Source organism: Oncorhynchus clarkii, chromosome 11 (assembly GCF_045791955.1).
Source record: "Oncorhynchus clarkii lewisi isolate Uvic-CL-2024 chromosome 11, UVic_Ocla_1.0, whole genome shotgun sequence".
In the NCBI taxonomy this organism is placed as follows: Eukaryota; Metazoa; Chordata; class Actinopteri; order Salmoniformes; family Salmonidae; genus Oncorhynchus; species Oncorhynchus clarkii.
Window position 1 is genome coordinate 10,837,393 of NC_092157.1, and position 21,298 is coordinate 10,858,690.

The following is a 21,298-nucleotide window of genomic DNA, read 5'->3' on the forward strand; positions in this document are numbered from 1 at the left end:
GGTGGGGTGCAAAGAACTGAACCAAATAGTGTGTGATAATGACATACAGGTGTGTGAACAGGTGATCAGAATTCAGGTGATTGGGATCTGGAGAATGAGCTGCGTTCAGGGGATCTATGTGTTGGAGAGTGTGAGTTGGAAGCAGACTTTACATCAACACCCAAGTTAGCAAATGGAGGGTGAATGGGTGGACTAGAGGGTAAAGGATGATCAACAATTCTTCACAGAAGCTTTAGTGTAAATATAACAGTGAAATGTGAACAACGCAGAGCAAAAGAAAACAGATTGTTTTTAAAAAATTATAAAAAAAGTTAAACTTGTAATAATAGAAGTAATAATATATACATAATGAGTAAGGATAACTTGGCTATATACAAGGGGTACCAGTACTGAGTCCATGTGTGAGGTCATTTAATTAGATATGTACATATAAAACTAAGAATAAAGTCAGGGTAGCTATTTGTATAAATTGGAAATGCTGTAAATGCCAATACAAAATGTCTGACATTTTTCTTCTCTGGGGCTGAAGAGAAAATAATACCATACCACAAAAAGAAATCTACAATTAGCCTGTTGCATTTGTTCAGAGACTCTATATTTCTTCTTCCACATGTGCCCCGTTTACTATTTGCCACTCAAATAACAAATAAAACGTTTGGAGAAGTTTTAAAATGTTTGCTTTCCTCGTAAGACACCATAATGAAACAAACAGAGACCAATTGTGGAGAACCAATTGTGTTGAAAGTACTAAAAAGGTAGCCATTGTTACCACATCATTTACTACACTGAACAAAAATATATACACAACTTGTAAAGGTTTGGTCCCATGTTTCATGAACTAAAAACAAAATCCCAGAAATGTTTCAAATGCACAAAAAGCATATTTCAAATCAAATTTGGTGCACAAATGAGTTTTACATCCCTGTCAGTGAGCATTTCCCATTTGCCAAGATAATCCACCCACCTGACAGGTGTGGCATATCAAGAAGCTGATTAAAAAGCATGCTCATTACACATCCTTATGCTGGGGACAATAAAAGGCCAGTCTAAAACACAATGCCACAGATGTCTCAAGTTGAGGGAGCGTGCAATTGGCATGCTGACTGCAGGAATATCAACAAGAGTTGTTGCCAGAAAATGTAATGTTCATTCCTCTACCATAAGCTGCCTCCAACAGCGTTTCAGAGAATTTGGCAGTATGTCCAACCGGCCTCACAACAGCAGACCACGTGTAACTACGCCAGCTCATTTCCTGGGGGATCGTTTGAGGCCAGCCACCCGGACAGCTGATGAAATTGAGGAGTATTTCTGTTGGTAATAAAGCCCTTTTGTGGGGAAAAACCAATTCTGATTGGCTGGGCCTGGCTCCCCAGTGGGTGGGCCAATGCCCTCCCAGGCCCACCCATGGCCGTCAACCCTGCCCAGTCATGTGAAATCTTTTGATTAGGCCCTAATGAATTTATTTAAATTGACAGATTTCCTTATATGAACGATTTTACTGAGTTAGTTGTATTTATATTTTTGTTTAGTATAGTTAATAAATACCATTGAAAACAGTATTTGTAATATTACGTGCTACCCAAAAACTTGATTCTTTCATGATGTGAAACGTCTTCTCAGATGCTGGGGGAGACACAGGTCCCTGTAGTGCGATAATCCATGGACAGATCCTCTTTATAAGATCCATCAGTCTTGTCAGAGAGAAGTCAGATAGTGGCCCTTCTGATAGGGGCCCTCTGCTCCACCAGAGGCTCCCGGACAATCCTTCAATCATCTCTTGCGCTCCCCGCAAACGAGAAGGGAGCTAATCTGATTGGTTTACACAACGGCCCTCTCACCCTCTGGAGTGTGTGAAAGAGGCAGGTAGTGTGGGGGGTGTCACATTTGACTGACAATAGGATCTAATAAAATAAAAATGCTGAACATGTTCCTTCGGAGACGGCTCTGGGCGAGATGGTGAGTGAGATAGGCCGGTGATATGTGTGTGCGTGAGCAGTCTCTCTTATCTGAAAGGTTTAAGTGTACAGCCCCTTTATGAAAAACCCTTTTATAAAAGTGCTGACAGGCTTTTACAGAGTACTTGTTCCAGCACACGGAGGCTGTGTGTTCCATACATGATACTGCTTTTAGCACAGAGAGACAGTGGCAGAGAGAGTGAAAGGAAGATACCTGTACATTGACCCCACAATCCTGGCATTGCAAATGCCACGCTTTACCAACTGAGCCATACAGAACCACAGAGAGGGGCGAGAATACATTTACACACAATATATTCAAATCGAGAAAAAAAATCTAAATTGCGTAACTAGTGCTATCTGTCACGCCCTGATCTGTTTCACCGGTCTTTGTGCTCATCTCCACCCCCCTGCAGGTGTCGCCCATCTTCCCCATTATCCCAAGTACTAATACCTGTGTTTTCTGGTTTGTCTGTTGCCAGTTCGTCTTGTTTGAAAAGCTTTGCGTTTGTCCTGTCAGCTCCTGTCTTTTCCCAGCCTCTCTTTTTCCTCACCCTCCTGGTTTTTGACCCTTGCCTGTCCTGACCCTGAACCCGCCCCTCCTGACCACTCTGCCTGAGCCTGCCTGTCGTCCTGTACCTTTGCCTCTGTTGCTGTAATAAACATTGTTACTTTGACACGGTCCGCATCTGGATCTTACCTTGTCCTGATAGTTATCACTACATTCAGGAGGTGTGTGTCACCGAGGCTAATAGTTTTTAAAATTGGTTTAGGTGAATAAAATGTTTTGGAGGGTAGCGTAACAACCACATTATACACTCTGATCTACTGGAGCCATTTATGATATCTTGTAACATCCTAATATGACACAGGCATGTTCCATATAGGGATTAATGACACGGAGGATATTGGGTACAGAAGTCTGGCTATACACAGATAAAACATTCAAATCAAGGCAGCAGACTGCAATTACATTTTCTATAAGCCACTATGTCAAAACAAACAACTGTTCTGAATCACTGCACATGCACACTAACCCCCCCACAAAGACACAAAGGGCTTGAGCAATCATTCATGCACACTAACCCCTCACAAAGACACAAAGGGCTTGAGCAATCATTCATGCACACACACACACACACACACACGATGCACTGACAAATACAGGTCAGCAGAGAGCCTAGTCATTACTAAGCACACCCAGTGCATAACCTTCTCTGCCTCCCTCCTTCTCCCTCCTCCCCTTCCCACCCCCAAATCAGCAGTTGGTAAGACATGAGGACCCTGTGTAGGAAGTGAGCGGGCAGGGGCGCGACGGACTCGCCCTAGTTATCGGCCGAGCTGGCCATACAGCTTCTTCCTCAGCTGCTATGGCAACAGACAGATTATACGCTGTCAGGACTGTTTACTGCCCCCTAAAGCCAAAATAACAGTAATTAAAAATGGCACCGATTCGCCACTGATAACACCCATGTCCTCACAACAGTGACTGGCAATGACATCAAAACCAACTTGATATTTAAACAAGGATTATTGTGGATGGCATAGCACTAAACCAACCCAAAAAGATCCATTCAGGCTTTCACCTCTACCCTGAAATTCCAACTGCCTCAAAAGCTCTGCTGTTTCATACCAGCGTGATATGTAAATAAAGATATGTGAGAAGACAGAAAAGATTGCAGCAGCTTTAGCCCATATTCAACAGCAACAGGGAAATGTGAGCAGGCCACGGGAGGTGGGGGCCACTTGGGCGCTAGAAAATGATTGTGTCTGGGGTGCATCTCTCCCCAGCCAGTATCAGATAGGGACCATCTGTTTCCCTGCACAGTTAGGAGACTGAGATAGGACCTGCTCTTCGTTATTCAGTATAGAGAGAGCGAGAGAGAGCGAAAGAGAGCAGGCGAGAGAGAGAGAGAGAGAGCGAGAGGAGACTCTGGGGCTACGACAGATTGCCATCCAAAGAGAAAGAGAGCTGTGCATCACATAGTGAATCCTCAAAAAGGTGCAGAGTAGTGAGAGTTATATAGAGTTGTGTGTCATGCTGCATCTATGGGAGGCCCGATCAGGCTCATACACACACTCTTCTACTGTTATTCCACAGTGGGAACTGGAAACGCAAGTCACGAGTCAAGATATTTCAATTGCAGTTGGCGAGGATGACCTGATTACAATAACACAATCATTTATCACATTAAAATAATTCACATTATTTCATACAGATGGATTGCCCTGACACCGAGTGTATTCAACCATAAGACAGTTATGAATGAATCAAAACCAGAATATGATTGTCTTCTAGAGCGGGACAAGAAATGTAAACTACAGCGCCGTATTGATCATTGCAGTGTCACAGTACACAAATGTTTTAACTATACTACAGTGTTGCGGTACTCGAGTCCAGGATTCAAGTCATGATTTTCATGACTCGTCTCAGACTAAACCAGTGGTGACTCGGAAGCCACCAGTTGTAACTTTGTTGTCAGAAAATCTCTCTTTTGCATATTTCAACATGCTAGCTTAGGGGTTCCCATGACCCCATTTAGATTCCATGTGAAAAAATTACAGAATTTAACAGCCAATGTTTATTTTTTATTTGCGGCTATGACAGTCAATGCAAATTAGTCCAGTATCTTATCTTGCCACCACTAATGAGATGGGTGTGCTTGATGCATGTCGCGCCGGAGCTTCTCAAAGTCAGGAGGCGTGGTTGACAGTGCGCACCTCATCTCTGCTGTCACATCCAACCTGGATGGATATTTGGTTTTAATACAGACGAGAGCACTGAATCCAGCTTCACACAGATATGAAGGGTAGCATGACTTTTATGGTGCTTTAAAGACAACTGGGAACTCTCAAATAAAAAATATGGAGGTCAAATCATGACATCAGTGATCTTCAGGTCAGAAAGTCAGAGCTTTAGAAAGAGACCAGAGTTCCTGAGTTGGAAGTCCGAGTTGGATGACGGTTCAAAGCGATTTTTTCCAGTCAGAACATTTTTTCTAGTTCCCAGTTGTCTTGAACGCACTGAAGTTGGATCCGAGTTCGTAGTTCCGAGTTCCCAGTTGTTTTGAATGCGACATTAATGCTCAAAAGTAGATATTATTCCCTTTGAGTCAAGAACCAAAAACACCTCTGTAGTGACCCGTGAATGCTTTCGGTCACATGACAGCTCAATCAGCTGTTCGATTTCACTTACTGGCATGTCAACTGAGCCAGGATCACAGTCAAACTTATTTGGGAATTAGGTCCCAAAGTGCTCTTCTAAGCGTTGGAGGTGAGCAGTCTGTGCTCAGCTCTTTTGCTGCCAGCTGTTCTCAGTGTATCATACAATGTGTCCATATGGCAGAGGGAGACTCATAGAATGCAGAGGTCTGCCCGCCGTCCCGCCATAGATGGAGCCCCATCTGTGCAAAAGCCCACCATTCAATCCCACGGAATCAGTTTTTCGTCAATATTGCCACGCAGCACACTGAACATCCCCTGTGCCGTTTCATGCTCGAGAATTGTGAGACAGAACAATATGTCCTCGTGAATAGCATCCAACATGTATAGTGAACAAAAGTCAATGTCTGGCCATCTCGGCCCTCACAGCTAACATCCATTTGGAGAGCAAAAGCTGAGTCGTTCAGTCAGTTTCCTCTTGATTGCTAGCAATAACACGAAGAATGTATGCTATCTGACAAAAGGTATCGATAGGAGTTTCTAGGTCTCTGCCTCCCCACACATTGTTTTCACCATATCAATTGGGGCCGGTAATATCAAAGTCTCTGCAACAGTGTGTGGTTTCATAGCTTAGCGGCCCTAGACGTTCACCATGAGAACGATTTAAGTCCAACGGTCAAGTGCTCTCTGGTTGAATTATGTCCTTTAGATTTGAAAACTTTTCATTTAGATTTTTAAGATTTACCACATTACAATGATTTTGAGATACAAAATATGATATCGCCTTTGTATATATTTTATTTCTTCAGGATTTTGAAAATTCTCCCGCGACCCCATGTTCATATTAGGTGACCCCACATGGGGTCATTTGGGCAGCGCTGTCCTAGCTACAACAGCAAATGTTTAGGTAACTGGATGATCTATTTAGCCTTACAAATGTGCAACAGTAACTACGTTTCCACAACAGCTGTGATGGAAACAAGAGGTTTTTGTACAATGTTATAAATGCAGAAAGATCATTTGTTTGTTCCACATGGTGGGATCTTTTTGTGTCTGTAAAATTAATAATGCAAGAAATGGCAGTGGAAATGCCTATAATATGCAAGTATTGATATAATTACTTTAGTAAACTTTTAGTGATACTTAAGTACATTGTATCCCTGGCTATTTAAAAAATAAAAATACAATTGTGCCGTCTGGTTTAATATAAGAAATTTGAAATTATCTATACTTTTACTCAAGTATGACAACTTAGTAATTTTTCCACCACTACAGCATTTCTTTCACATGACCCATCGATTTAGACAAGTGTGTCTGTGTGCGTCATCTATTTTTATCTGGACACTTTCTGTTTCCCTGGGAATTTTCTTGATTGTAGGCTACTACCACTTTTAGTCTTTATCACATGACCTCATGTGAATTCTTAAAGAGCCTTAGCCAGCCCCACCCCTTAAAGAGAGGGGTGGGGCTGGCTAAAGAGGGTGCTGAATAGGTGTAGACAAAGGAGAGCTCTCTAGTAGGTTCCAAAATAAGGCCCTTTTCTGAAAAGGGAGTTTACAAGTTTATCAACTTTCAAAGTATAATTACTTTCCCATTGTTCCTCTGCTGTGTATGATATACCATTTTGTAGCTCCGAGTCTCTACTTTAATCCAATGTAAAACACTGAAATTCAAATTGTGCTACATAAGACCGAATCCAGGTGGAGAGTCACATGTGGAATCATGTAATAACCAAAGAAAAGTGTTAAACAAATCCAAATATATTTTATATTTGAGCTTTGCACACTCTTGGCATTCTCTCAACCAGCTTCACCTGGAATGCTTTTCCAACAGTCTTGGAGTTCCCACATATGCTGAGCACTTGTGTTTTTCCTTCGCTCTGTGGTCCAACTCATCCCAAACCATCTGAATTGGGTTGAGGTCGGGTGATTATGGAGGCCAGGTCATCTGATGCAGCATTCCATCACTCTCTTTATTGGTCAAATAGCCCTTATACAGCCTGGAGGGGTGTTTCTGTCATTGTCCTGTTGAAAAACAAATGTCAGTCCCACTAAGCGCAAACCAGATGGGATGGCGTATCGCTGCAGAATGCTGTGGTAGCCATGCTGGTTAAGTGTGCCTTGAATTCTACATAAATCCCTGACACACACACACAAATTCACACAGTCTCCTCTGAACAGTTGATGTTGAGATGTGTCTGTTACTTGAACTCTGAAGCATTTATTTGGGCTGCAATTTCTGAGGCTGGTAACTCTAATGACCTTATCCTCTGCAGCAGTGGTAACTCTGGGTCTTCCTTTCCTGTGGTGGTCCTCATGACAGCCAGATTCATCATAACGCTTGATGATTTTTGTGACTGCAACTGAAGAAACTTTCAAAGTTCTTGACATTTTTCGGGATTAACTGACCATGTCGGAAAGAAGATGGACTATCATTTCTCTTTGCTTATTTGAGGTGTACTTGCTATAATATAGACTTGGTCCTTTATAGGGCCGTCTTCTGTAAACCACCCCTACCTTGTCACAACACATCTGATTGGCTCAAACGCATTAAGGAAAGAAATTCCACAAATTAACCTTTAACAAGGCACACCTGTTAATTGAAATGCATTCCAGGTGACTACCTCATGAAGCTGGTTGAGAGAATGCCAAGAGATTGCAAAGCTGTCATCAGGGCATTCAGAGGCCACAAAGGGGGGAAAGGAAATCTAAATCCAAGCCCAGTCCATTTCATTAGTCCAGGACCTGTCTGCTAGGCTGAGAGAGAGACGCAAGGAATACATTCCAATCAGACAGTTCATTGGAGTAAAATTGGATCAAGTCTCAGTTTCGCTTCCCGGCAGTGCTGTGGGTATGGAAGGGAACGCAAAGCATGGAATTCAGAAGCCCTAATTAAAGCTACAAAAAGCCTTCCCAGTTGAAGGAGGAGAGCTCCCTGCTTTGAGAAGGAAAAAACCATCAGCTCACTAGGCTACATACAGTGATGCCCAATAAAATCTACACTCTACTTTCCCCAAGTAACTGTTCTTCTCTATGAAGTAACAATACAAGTTGCCATTGGCAATGGGCTACATGGACACTGAAAAGACAATTCAAAGGGGCGAAATAAAGCTTCTGTCAATAACTGTTCTATGGATGCCCATGTGTGTGGAGTGTCGGTGTATATGTGAATGGGAGTGTCGGTGTATATGTGAATGGGAGTGTCGGTGTATATGTGAATGGGAGTGTCGGTGTATATGTGAATGGGAGTGTCGGTGTATATGTGAATGGGAGTGTCGGTGTATATGTGAATGGGAGTGTCGGTGTATATGTGAATGGGAGTGTCGGTGTATATGTGAATGGGAGTGTCGGTGTATATGTGAATGGGAGTGTCGGTGTATATGTGAATGGGAGTGTCGGTGTATATGTGAATGGGAGTGTCGTGTATATGTGAATGGGAGTGTTGTTGTATATATGAATGGGAGTGTAGGTGTATATATGAATGGGAGTGTAGGTGTATATATGAATGGGAGTGTAGGTGTATATATGAATGGGAGTGTGAGAGATGGTGAATATGAATATGTGTACGACGGTGGGAGAGAATGGGTGTGTGTATGCACAGGGTATATGTTGGGGGGGGGTGAATGAGAATGGATGAGTAAGTTGATGGATGGATGGGTGTCAGAGGTAGGGAGGGTGGGAAGGATCGGAGGTAGGGACTAGAGGTCGACTGATTAATTAGGGCCGATTTCAAGTTTTCATAATCGGTAATTGGCCTTTTTGGACGCCGATTATGGCCAATTACAAGCTTGGCTTGGGTGGGCAAGAATAGGATGTAGGGACTAGCTTAGCTTGCGTGGGCAGGGATGCAAGCTTAGCTTGGGTGGAGTAAAAGGGGGAGAAAACTGGGAGGGGAAGTGGAGAGGGATGGGTTTGCCCTGGGAGAGAGACAGAAGGAAGGATTTAACTATACTACAATATCAATTGTATTTATTTTATTGACTTGCAAACCTGCTGTAAAATGAATAAGAGTTCCGTACAGATTAGGAGAGGATATTGAGTCATTATCATTCCTTGTTTGTCATTATAGCTAAGATCCAAAGATGGTTATTGGTGAGAGTGGAGAGGGGCTCTCCGAGGGGTCGGACCGGGTGAGCTGGGACAGCGTCAGACACTTCCCTGAAGTATGTGTGGGGCTCCACTCATCTCACTTCAGTCTCTAGGTGGACCACACTCTCCCAACCCCTACTACACATTCATTTAAGTGGCAGTCTTTTGCCAATGTATGTAGAATGACATCATCCACAGACTTCTGTTACATTAGGAGAGCAGTTTGAGTTTAAAAGCCCTAAAAAGGCATAGAGCCTCAAAGTACAAAAAAGTCATTTGTTTTATGTTTTCCGTGTGTTCTCTGTTAAATGTCTGCTCAGCCCACATTCTCTAAATGCACTGAGTGTACAAAAAAAAATGAATCATTCCTAAACTAGGCTGACAGATAGTTAATCCAGAGATTCTAACCTTTGCCCGGATTCGGCAGTCCCGTCCAGATCATCACGGCATTTGTAGATCTTTATGATAGCCACATCAGCAGCTAATTAGCATTTAATATTGCGGGGGGGGGGGGGGGGGGGGGGGTTAATACAGGCAAATGCATTGATGAAAGTCACTTTATCCTAGAAAGATATACGCGGATTGCAAAACGTTATGCAACGGTAAGCCTACATGAAACACAGCCCTTTTTTAAAAGTGTTTCTAAAATCCCCTATGGGAAGAATTAAATGGTAGAAAAACGATTGGAACCATTTCCTTGTTATGGGTATTATGACTCATACTGTGGAACTCTATTTGATTTTTTTCTAAATAACTCATGACCTACAGCAGGGGTCTTCAACAGGTCAATTGCATGTACTCAAACTGTCATAAACAAATCTCAAAAGAATCAGACAACGCAAGCTCCCAGCTACTATCTGTCTAATCAACACAACATTGATATTATCCTACCCCTGGTCAGCCCCTATTGGCTAAAAAAAATACAAAATAACACAATATCTGCCAATTAATTTCCAGCAATATTGCCCCTGTCTGTCTGTCTGTGTGGTGCGTGCGTTTGTCTATCACTCTGTGTGTAGCCAGTTGATGTGATAACCATCTTGTGGGTTGACAGAAATACCTTCCCCAAAACCTTCTCAATTAAATGTTAACTGCAAAGTAGGCTTACCTGGAAGAAGTATATCATGAGTGAGAACAGTATATATATATTGTATCTATTTGTTATTTGCAAACTTTGCCATGAAATGAGCAGCAAAAGTACAGAATCATTGCTAGACCTGCACATTAGACATCACACTCCTCACTTGCTACTGTAAATGCGCAATTAAAGTGCCAGAAGCGCAATTAATGGGGAATTTAAATTTGTTAGTGTTCTTCCAGACCTATAACATTTTTCTCCTGATGTGATTTAAGCATTGACATGGACTAAGAACATCTCAATTGTTTTTTGTCTAAAAATAAATCAATATCTAAAACCAGGAAAAATAAGGTGACAAAACAATTTGGGAAAATATAAAACAACATTTTATTGGGCCACCCTTAGAGTTGTTTATTTACCAGTTCTGATCTACAGCAATGCTTTAAAGTTGACGACAAAACATATCAGATACTTAGGATGCGTAATAAGTGACAACAAACAACAAATACAACTTTATCCCGTTACTAAACAATTTGAAAGCAGATGTAATTAAAATGGGAAATCTTCCCAAAATTCTTAAAGTAGAAAATATCTCTTCAGAATGGCATGGCTCCCAAAGTTTATTTATTTATTCCTCGGTAATACCAATTACCCCAATGAAGACATTCTTTAAGAAAGTATACTTGGTCATAACAGACTGTATATGTGACTCGTTTCAGGAAACTAGGCGTATGTCGCACGCCACTACTTCACAGGAGAGCCATTTTTTGGCAGAAATGCCTTCTGGAACATGTGAACTTTCATGTGCTTTAATAACAAACCTGTATTCTATCCATAAATTAGAAGAAAAAAAAAGAGCCTAGTTATGAGCCTAGTTGGTTTAGCCATGGAAGACAGAAACCTTCCCGCTAGCCATGATTGGCTGAGATAATGGATGGGCTGGACATGACGGGAGATGAGCTTGGATTGGTCTGCAATGTAGCATGTTTCTGTCTATAACATGAGTTGTTCAGTACGTGTTGACAGTCCTTTCTACTGCGCCGTTTTTTAAAGATATAACGTTTGCCATCGAGAACGATAAAAGCTTTGATATTTTTCTCAACAACATTGATAACCTGAATTTAGCAGGCGCTGTCGACAGATCAGTGATGGGCTACTTTCTGCACACAACACGGTCAGAGTGAACCGGAGTGACTTGACACAATGCCGGCCAAACAAGATACAGCTACAAACTAAACGGAGTTAAATGATTCCAGTCTGCCGTGAAGCGTTCATCCATGTATATGGGCAAGAGTCTAGCTACATTTTCAGATATACGTTTCATTTTTATTAGTTAGCTAGGAAACATTGCTTGCTGGCTAGCTAGCTATGATCTGTGTAGTAATATTATTTGAATCAGAAAGCCATTTGCATTGCTAGTTGAACCTAGTTTGTTAGCTTTAGCTACCTGCAGATTCATACTACAGCTATGACAATGTTTGAACTTGGTAGTAGTATGAGTTTGGATTATGCCGGGTCATTGTTTAGCTAGGTAGCTATCTACATGTCTAAACAAAAGACTCCACATTGGCCGGATTATTACATGACCCATCAAATTAACCAGGTGTGTCTGGGGGGTGATTACGGCCATCTATTGTATTTCATGAAGATGTGTACATGTCTTGACAATAGTGACCCATCCACTTAGCTAGGTGTGGCTTGGGGGTAGTTATAGCGTTTCCTTCACATGACCCATCAATTTCGACAAGGGTATCGGGGTAAGCCTCATCTAATAAATGGTAAAATATTCATAAAAACTTTCTGTTTTTGATATTGCTACTATGCAAGTAACCACTACAGTGTACCGTTTACACCTTCTGTATCCTGTGCAAGTCACAAATAAATGTTGATTTTATTTGATATAGGTGTTTACCACATTGCCTCACATGTGAATCCTTAAAGAGATGAGTGAGGCTAATGCTTAAGAGAGTGTGAAGGATGCCAAATGGGTGTAGACAAAGAAGAGCTCTCCAGTAGGTACCAAAACATTCAAGGGCCATTTTCTCAGAAGAAGGGTTACAAGTTAATTCACTTTCAAAGCAGAATTATGTCCCATTGTTCCTCAACTGCAGTGTATGATATAACATTTTGTAGTTCGGAGTCTCTACTTTCATCCAATGTAAAAAACACAATTTCAAATTTTGCTGCATAAGACCGAATCGAGGCGGACGGTCACAGATGGGCAAATAAAACTCATATGGAATAAAAAGGAAAGTTTCACATCTTCCTAAGTCTGAGGCTGGTTATAGGGTTGAATATTTTCCCGGTATTTTAGAAATGTTCCTTACCGAGAATAAATCACTTTTCTCCCGGATAGCCCGATATTTCCCGCCAAAATCGGAAGAGCCATTCGAAAGCATTATAAAGCATATAAGTGTCTGGATTTTATTAGAGCTTTGATCAGCATGACAATTCTAAACTGATGCTACCTGAGCCTGATGAGCCCTATATTAAATACATTCAGTGAGAACCTACATTAACATTTAATAAGCCCAAAAAAGCCTATATGATTGTGCCGTTATCCAATACATATATGATATGGGCTACTGCACATTGCACATGACAGAAAAAGCCTGTAGATATAGCTAGCTATATGCTATCTTTGGTAAATAAAGGAAACTAGCTCCAGCAGGCTAATATTTTTTTGGTGTAAACTGCATTACTGTACTGTATTATATGGACAGGAAGTACACACATTGTTCAAACCATGATAAAGCAGAAGAGAACATGCCATTCTGGTGCAACACATGCGGCCTACAAAGTTACAAGTGTATAGGCTAGCGAATTTGATTTTAATTTTGAAATATAATAGGGCCTATTTATAATTAGTAGGCTGACGCATATATAGCCTACCTTTAGGGAACCCTAATGTTATTAGCCTACCTCCTCTTTCTCTATTGTTGCTTCATTCATTCCCTGCTATCAACAGTTAAATGAAATACGTTTCGTTGTCCTTATCTTCATCATTCCAATGACATCCTTGAATAATATAGGACTAGAATTAGATGCAGAAGGCTTTCACTTCTCTTCAATAAGATTGAATGGTTATGGGTCTGAATAAATAACTGCTATATCCTACAGCCGTTCGCTCTTCTTTCAAACTACGCGTGAGTTCTATTGGCTGCTGTATTTAACGTTCAGCAACAAACAAAAAGAGTGATTGTGTTCCACTTCGAATAATCTATTGGTTTAAGAAATACTAAAATAAATAAATGTCCAGCAAGCTATTCTAGTCTACCTTTTCCTGCATGGGATTCCAAGAGCTAAGGAGCATTTTAAAAGGAGAGGCCAGCGGAGCTCAGGTGCTTGCGTATTGTGCAAGAGACAAAGCCTATGTTAGAAGCTTATTATGTAATAACCAATCATTAATTAGCTACAGTATATACAGTGCATTCAGAAAGTATTCAGAACCCTAGACTTTATCTACATTTTGTTACGTTACAGCCTTATTCTAAAATGGGTTAAATAGTTTTCCCCCCTCATCAATCTACACACAAAGCAAAAACAGGTTTGTAGAATTTTTTGCATATGCATAAGTATTCAGACCCTTTACTCAGTACTTTGTTGAAGCCCCTAAGGCAGCGATTACAGCCTCGAGTCTTCTTGGGTATGAGGCTACAAGTTTGGCACTCCTGGTTTGTCTTGGCTGTGTGCTTAGGGTTGTTGTCATGATGGAATGTGAACCTTCGCCCTAGTCTGAGGTCCTGAGCACTCTGGAGCAGGTTTCATCAAGGATCTCCCTGTACTTTGCCATGTTTATCTTTCCCTCAAGCCAGACTAGTCTCCCAGTTCCTGCCACTGAAAAACATCCCCACAGCATGATGCTGTCACCACCATGCTTCCCCGTAGGGATGGTGCCAGGTTTCCACCAGGCGTGACACTTGGCATTCAGGCCAAAGAGTTCAATCTAGATTTCATCAGACCAGATAATCTTGTTTCTCACGGTCAGAGTCCTTTAGGTGCCTTTTGGCAAACTCCAAGAGGGCTGTCATGTGCCTTTCACTGAAGAGTGGCTTCTGTCTGGCCTTTCTACCATAAAAGCCTGATTGGTGGAGTGCTGCAGAGACGGTTGTCCTTCTGGAAGGTTCTCCCATCTTGACAGAGGAACTTTGTAGCTCTGTAAAAGTGACCTTACAGAGCCTTGGTCACATCCCGAAAGGAGAGAGGTGAGGAGAACAGAGAGAGGTGAGGAGAGATGAACGGAGAGGAGAACGGAGGAGGTGAGGAGAGGAGAACGGAGGAGGCGATGAGAGGAGAACGAAGGAGGCGATGAGAGGAGAACGGAGGAGGTGATGAGAGGAGAACGGAGAGAGGTGAGGAGAACGGAGGAGGTGAGGAGAGGAGAACGGAGGAGGTGAGGAGAGGAGAACGGAGGAGGTGATGAGAGAAGAACGAAGAGAGGTGAGGAGAACAGAGAGAGGTGAGGAGATATGAACGGAGAGGAGAACGGAGGAGGTGAGGAGAACGGAGGGAGGTGAGGACAAGAGAACAGAGAGAGGTGAGGAGAGGAGAACAGAGAGAGGTGAGAGAAAATCTAGAAGAGGAAGAGACGATTTGCATCTCTGTGCCCTCTGCGGTCTGTCACCTGTCGGTGGCAGCGGGCGGGGCTCCACCACACACCACTCTCTCCCGTTCTCTCTCTCTAGCCACGGCCGAATCAAAGTGACTGAAGTAGTCCTAACAACAACCAAACGCTACCTTCACACCTGTCACTGTATCACAGTCTGTCACATCTGACCCTTTCAGAAGGGATTTCAGCTATGAGAGAGTCCAAGGGTGGGGTGATCCGGCAAGTCTATTCTGTTCTGACAACTTGCCATCCGACAGCTGATGAGAAAAATAACAAAACATTTAAAAAGAGGAAACAACTGACAAGAATGGGCATTTCTGCTGCGGGGAGTGAGAAGTATGAGATTCCTGCGTATTCTTCAGTTTAATTTCTCTTTGTGTGTTGATCTCTCACCATCTTATCACATTGTTAGTACAGAATGTACTAAATTAAATCCAGGCCCCAGAATCTATCCTCCACAGTAGAGTAAGGATCAGTTTGTTCAGTTCGGTGAGGCAGCAGAGAACAAACCCATGGCAGAAACAATTGGGGCCTTGTGGCCTGGAGGTAAGGCGAGTGTGGTGTGTGTGAAAGTGTGTGTGTTTGGCTCTCTGTGTGGGTGTGTTTACTATATGTGTGTGTTTGGCTCTCTGTGTGTGTGTGTTTACTATATGTGTGTGGGTGGTCTGGCTGGCAGCTGCTCCGGCCGTGGCAGTAATGCGTTCTGTCGTCACACCTAGAGCTCTTTCCCCTCCTCTTATCATCCTCACAGGAAGGGCTGCTGTCGCGGGAGCTAAAATTAGTATCGCACTCTGATAGGCCGTAGGAGAAATGCACTCGGCCCGAAAAGGGCTCCATTCAGGCGACGCCGTGTTTCTTTTTCCTTGGTAGAAACTGACAGCTTAACAAAGAAAAAGGCACACGTGCACATACACACTAACCCTCCCTGTGTGTCCCCCCCCCCCTACTTCTCTCCTGCTGACTGCGATTCAAAATGGCTCGTAGGCTCTGTTTGCCATGGAAACCACCCACCAATTCATAACAATCAATGAAGTTATCCGATGAAGGAATCTAGATGTTGTTGGGCCTCAAAATTGCTGAGTAGTGAAAAGAAAAACCTACAGTGTATTCGGAAAGTATTCTGACCCCTTGACTTGTTCCACATTTCGTTAGGTTACAGCCTTATTCTAAAAATGTCCCCTCATCAATATACACACACACAATACCCCATAATGACAAAGTAAAAACAGGTTTAGACATTTTTGGAAATGGTCAATTCAATGGTACATTCAGTTGATTGGACAGGATTTAGGAAGGCACACACCTGTCTATATAAAGGTCCCACAGTTGACAGTGCGTGTCAGAGCAAAAACCAAGCCATGAGATCGAAGGAATTGTCAGGATTGAGGCAAAGATGAACAGAGCAAAGTACAGAGAGATCCTTGATGAAAACCTGCTCCAGAGCCCTCAGGACCTCAGACTGGGGAGAAGGTTCACCTTCCAACAAAACAACGACCCTAAGCACAGCCAAGAAAACGCAGGGGTGGCTTCGAGAAAAGTCTCTGAATGTCCTTGAGTGTCCCAGCCACCAGAGCCCGGACTTGAACCTGATCAAACATCTCTGAAAAGTACTGAAAATAGCTGTGCAGTGACACTCCCCATCCAACCTGACAGGGCTTGAGAGGATTTGCAGAGAAGAATGGGAGAAACTCCCAAATACAGGTGTGCCAAGCTTCATACCCAAGAAGACTCGAGGCTGTAATCGCTGCCAAAGGTGCTTCAACAAAGTACCGAGTAACGGGTCTGAATACTTATGTCAATGTATATTTTAGTTTAATAATTTATGAATTTGTATAAGATTATAAAAACCTGTTTTTGCTTTGTCATTGTGGGGTATTTTGTATAGATTGATGTGGGGGAAAAAACGATTTAATCCATTTTAGAATAAGGCTGTAACGTAACAAAATGTGGAACAAGTCAAGGGATCGGAGTACTTTCTGAATGTCCTGTATCTAAAGGTTTGCGTTTTACTTTAGGTTTTTGAACCACTCTTGAACTCCATTACACATGTGCTCACAGTAATCAAAATGAGTGATTGCGGGGCCAGGTGATCCAGTGACTCATGACTAATACTGCCTTTCTACATGAAAACGACCAATTTCACAGAGAAATTGCCCCGTAACAACCGTGACTGACATCTAATACCTCAAGTCAAATTGGGTCTCCGACCCTCCAGTGATGTATATTGCTTGTTGGCAAAACCAGCCATCTTCGTAGAGAGCAACTACCTTTCAAATGCTATGCAGCAGGCAAGCTGCTTATACAATTAAAACCAGTCACTGGCTGAATCGCTTTTGGTGATGAGACTTAACTTGAAAAAGGGCATTCTGACCCCGTCCAGTGGTATAACAGAGCACAGGATTAAGTGTGTGTGCCTGTGTGTAACATGTTTTCATGTGTATCTGAGCTATTCCTCATACAAGCAGAAATACAATCGCTATGATGCGTTTTACATCATATGAACATACGATACTCCAGAGAGCCAGCGAAGCGAGGGAACGCATCCAAATGATGACAGCACATCACTAATACCAATTAACGACAACCTGTGAACCATCTACCCCAGCTTTTTCAATTGAAACTCAGCCCACTCAATGAGGAGGAGGGGGAGAAAGCTGGAAATGGCCAAATCATGCCTTACCTTCGATCATGCTATTCAAGTCAATCTCTTCGTCCTCTTCTTTGACTCGCAGATATTTAGTTGTGAGTCTGGAGAGAAGAGAAAGAGAGAGAGGGGGAAAGAGAGAAAAAGAGAGAAAAAGAGAAAGAGGAAAAAAAATATTATTTTACAGAGGAAGCAATTCACTTACAGGGCCAGCTTTGAAGAGGACCTGCTTTTAGGTCATAACAAAGGAGTGAATATACCCCTGGGATGGCTTACATCAAAGTACAGTATATCGCCATGATGAGAAGGCCTTACCAAGAAAACCTTCCAAAATGACTTATTCAAGGCAGGAGTTGGAGCACTTAACAAAACAAGCAGATTGATTTATTTTAGCTCACTTTAATCCATTGTCCAGGATAAAAACCTGACTGGCGTTTCGACATCAAGCTGACGTTTCCCTCAGAGTGACCTGACCATGGCACTTAGCTCCTATGTATAGCCTAGTGGCCCATTGAGACAATAATAAGAAAATAATAATAATAATAATAATAATATGTTTAGGTAAATGGCACAAAATAATACTAATAAAAAAGTACATAGGTGATATTTGGGTGTCAGTGAATCTGGAGAGACACAGAGACCCTCAAAATCAAGGCAACAACATTATAGAATGAGGACAGTGAAAAATCCTTGTTTAGCCCCACAGCGGTCACCAACATTTTCTGAGTCAAGATCACTGAGTCAAAATGCAAGCCGAGATCTACTGCTCTGATTTTTATTAACATGACTTAAAAAAAAGGTAAGCCTATGCAACATTAACCAATTATAAACAGTACTGTAACAATGATGTTAGTGCAGTAAGCTATAGGTCCAATACATTTTCACAGCATACTGGCTTTGCTGGAATTTACCTGTCAATGCATTGTTTGGGGATTTAAAAAAAAGTATATTTCAAAATTTGAGGTAGGCTAAATGATCACACCGGTAATAGATCCAATGTTGTATTACTTATTACACAGCTGAATGAGCATACATTTAAATAATTTGCTTTTTATTTTACTGGGCTGGTGGTGCCTGCATCTGATGGTCAGTCTCAGTGGAGGGAGGGAGAGAGCAGCAGACTGAGGGTCCGTCTCTCAACATCCCTCTGCTCTCCCTTTCCTCCACTGACACTGACCAAAAAGGGACACTGTCTTCCAGCTGATGGCGAAACTCGAGTAGCACTGCATTATTTCTGCCTCACGCACAAATTCATGTTATTACTCCGATGAACAGAGAAAGTGAAATATTCCTTGATATTAAAAAAGACCCAAGCCGCTAATAATAACACAAGCCTACAGAGACACGTTCCTACTAATTCATTACTGCTGCAGTGCTTGTTGTAGCGCTTAGTGGGAATAGGAAGAACGCACATTTTATGGCTTATAAAAGTGTTGACAATGCTGAGTAAGAACTTAAACATGAACTCACTCATAAAAACAGCAGCTCTTTGCTGTATTCGTTGACAGTCTCTCTAGTCATGGTTATAAACGTTTTAAAATCTCACAGTATCAACTTTGTTGTAGCTTTCTTTTATGCCTGCTAGTTACTGCAGAAATGGTAATCGGAGACATCCGACTGGCCAGCTGTCTGGCATAGTGCGCTTCATTTCCTCTCCAAGCCCACCGGGAAGGCAGAGTTTGTACCTTCAGACACATGAAATTGCAACAGTTTACCTACCCTGAATTGGCTGCACCTACCACCAACAGCCCGAGACTAAAAATCTTAGTTTTTTTTACTGAAATGTTTGGCGATCGATTAAGAAATGCCTTGGAGATCGACAATCGCGATCGACTTGACCACTGGTCTAAGGAGTACTGCCAGAATGCCTCGCTTTGTTTTAGTTTACGTACAATGTCACCTCCTCTTGTAAACCTGGGATGGCTTACATCGAAGTATTTCACCATGATATAATAAGACATCCCACTATAAAAGTACAATGGCTAAATAGCATTAACACCATTGTACCATCTTACAAACTTCTGTACATCAATGGGCAATGTTCTCTTGACGGAGAAAAATATCTGTGTCTGGTGCTGAGGTTACAGTAATGATAGGTCTGTGAATAGTGCTCATTGTGAACGTGGTATCTTCAGGCGTTTGGAAATTGCTCCCAAGGATGTAGTGGAGATCTACAATTATTTTTCTGAGGTCTTGGCTGATTGCTTTTGATTTTCCCATGACGTCAAGCAACGAGGCACTGAGTTTGAAGGTAGGCCTTGAAATACATCCACAGGTACACCTCCAAATGACTCAAATGATGTCAATTAGACTATCAGAAGCTTCTAAAGCCATTACATAATTTTGGGGAATTTTCCAAGCTGTTTAAAGGCACAGTCAACTTAGTGTATGTAAACTTCTGACCACTGGAATTGTGATACAGTGAATTACAAGTGAAATAATCTGTCTGTAAACAAAATTGTTGGAAAAATGACTTCTGTCATGCAAAGTAGATTATAGTAGATATAGTTTGTTAACAAGACATTTGTGGAGTGATTAAAAAACTAGTTTTAATGACTCCAACCCAAGTGTATGTACATTTAAACTGTACACAATGTGTGCAAATCGTGCATTCAGAAAGTATTCAGAACACTACGTTTTCACACACTGTTACGTTACAGCCTTATTCTAAAATGGATGAAATACAACAAAACATCTCAATCTACACACAATATCCCATAATGACAAAGCGAAAACAGGTTAAGATTTTTTGGCAAATTTATAAAAAATATATTTTAGACTCTTTGCTATGAAACTTGAAACTGAGCTCACGTGCATTGTGTTTCCATTGATCATCCTTGAGATGTTTCTACAACTTGATTGGAGTCCATATGTGGTAAATTCATTCATGATTTTGAAAAGGCACATACCTGTCTATATAAAAAGGTCCCACAGTTGACAGTGCATGTCAGAGCAAAAACCAAGCCATGAGGTGGAAGGAATTGTCCGTAGAGCTCCGAGACAGGATTGTGTCCAGACAAAGATCTGTGGAAGGGTACCAAAACATTTCCGAAGCATTGATAGCATTGATAGTCCTCAAGAACACAGTGGCCTCCATCATTCTTAAATGGAATAAGTTTGACTTTTCCTAGAGCTGGCCGCCCGGCCAAACTGAGCAATCAGGAGAGAAGGGCCTTGGTTAGGGAGGTGACCAAGACCCCGAAAAAGCTCCAGAGTTCCTCTGTGGAGGTGGGAGAATCTTCCAGAAGGAGAACCATCTCTGCAGCACTCCACCAATCAGCCCTTTTTTGGTAGAGAGGCCAGACGGAAGTCAGTCCTCAGTAAAAGGCACATGACAGCCCACATGGAGTTTGCCAAAAGGCACCTAAAGATTCTCAGACCATGAGAAACAAGATTCTCTGGTCTGATAAAATCAAGATTGAACTCTTTGGCCTGAATGCCAAGCATCACGTCTGGAGGAAATCTGGCACCATACCTATGGCAAAGCATGGTGGAAGCAGCATTGTGCTGTGGAGATGTTCTTCAGTGCAACGGACTGGGAGACTAGTCAGGATCGAGGGGAAGATAATTGAAAAGTACAGAGGGATTGATGAAACCTGCTCCAGAGCACTCAGGACCTCAGACTGGGGAGAAGGTTCACCTTCCAACAGGACAACAACCCTAAGCACACAGCAAAGACAACGCATGAGTGTCTCTGAATGTCCTCGAGTGGCCCAGCCAGAGCACGATCTTGAACCCGATCGAACATCTCTGGAGAGACCT

General features: G+C 42.2%; 1 protein-coding gene across 6 annotated transcripts in view; it reads right to left on the minus strand.

Annotated features, from left to right (window-relative positions):
• The window catches only part of LOC139420192 (lethal(3)malignant brain tumor-like protein 4), a 125,535-nt gene that overhangs the window by 24,445 nt on the left and 79,792 nt on the right, over positions 1-21,298 (minus strand). For all 6 annotated transcript variants that reach the window (XR_011635476.1, XM_071170008.1, XM_071170009.1 and 3 more), the window contains one exon: positions 17,573-17,640. Coding sequence is in view for 5 of the 6 variants with exons in the window: in XM_071170008.1 (XP_071026109.1) it covers positions 17,573-17,640 (68 nt within the window). In the remaining variant the exon portion in view is untranslated. The remainder of the gene's footprint in view (positions 1-17,572; positions 17,641-21,298) is intronic.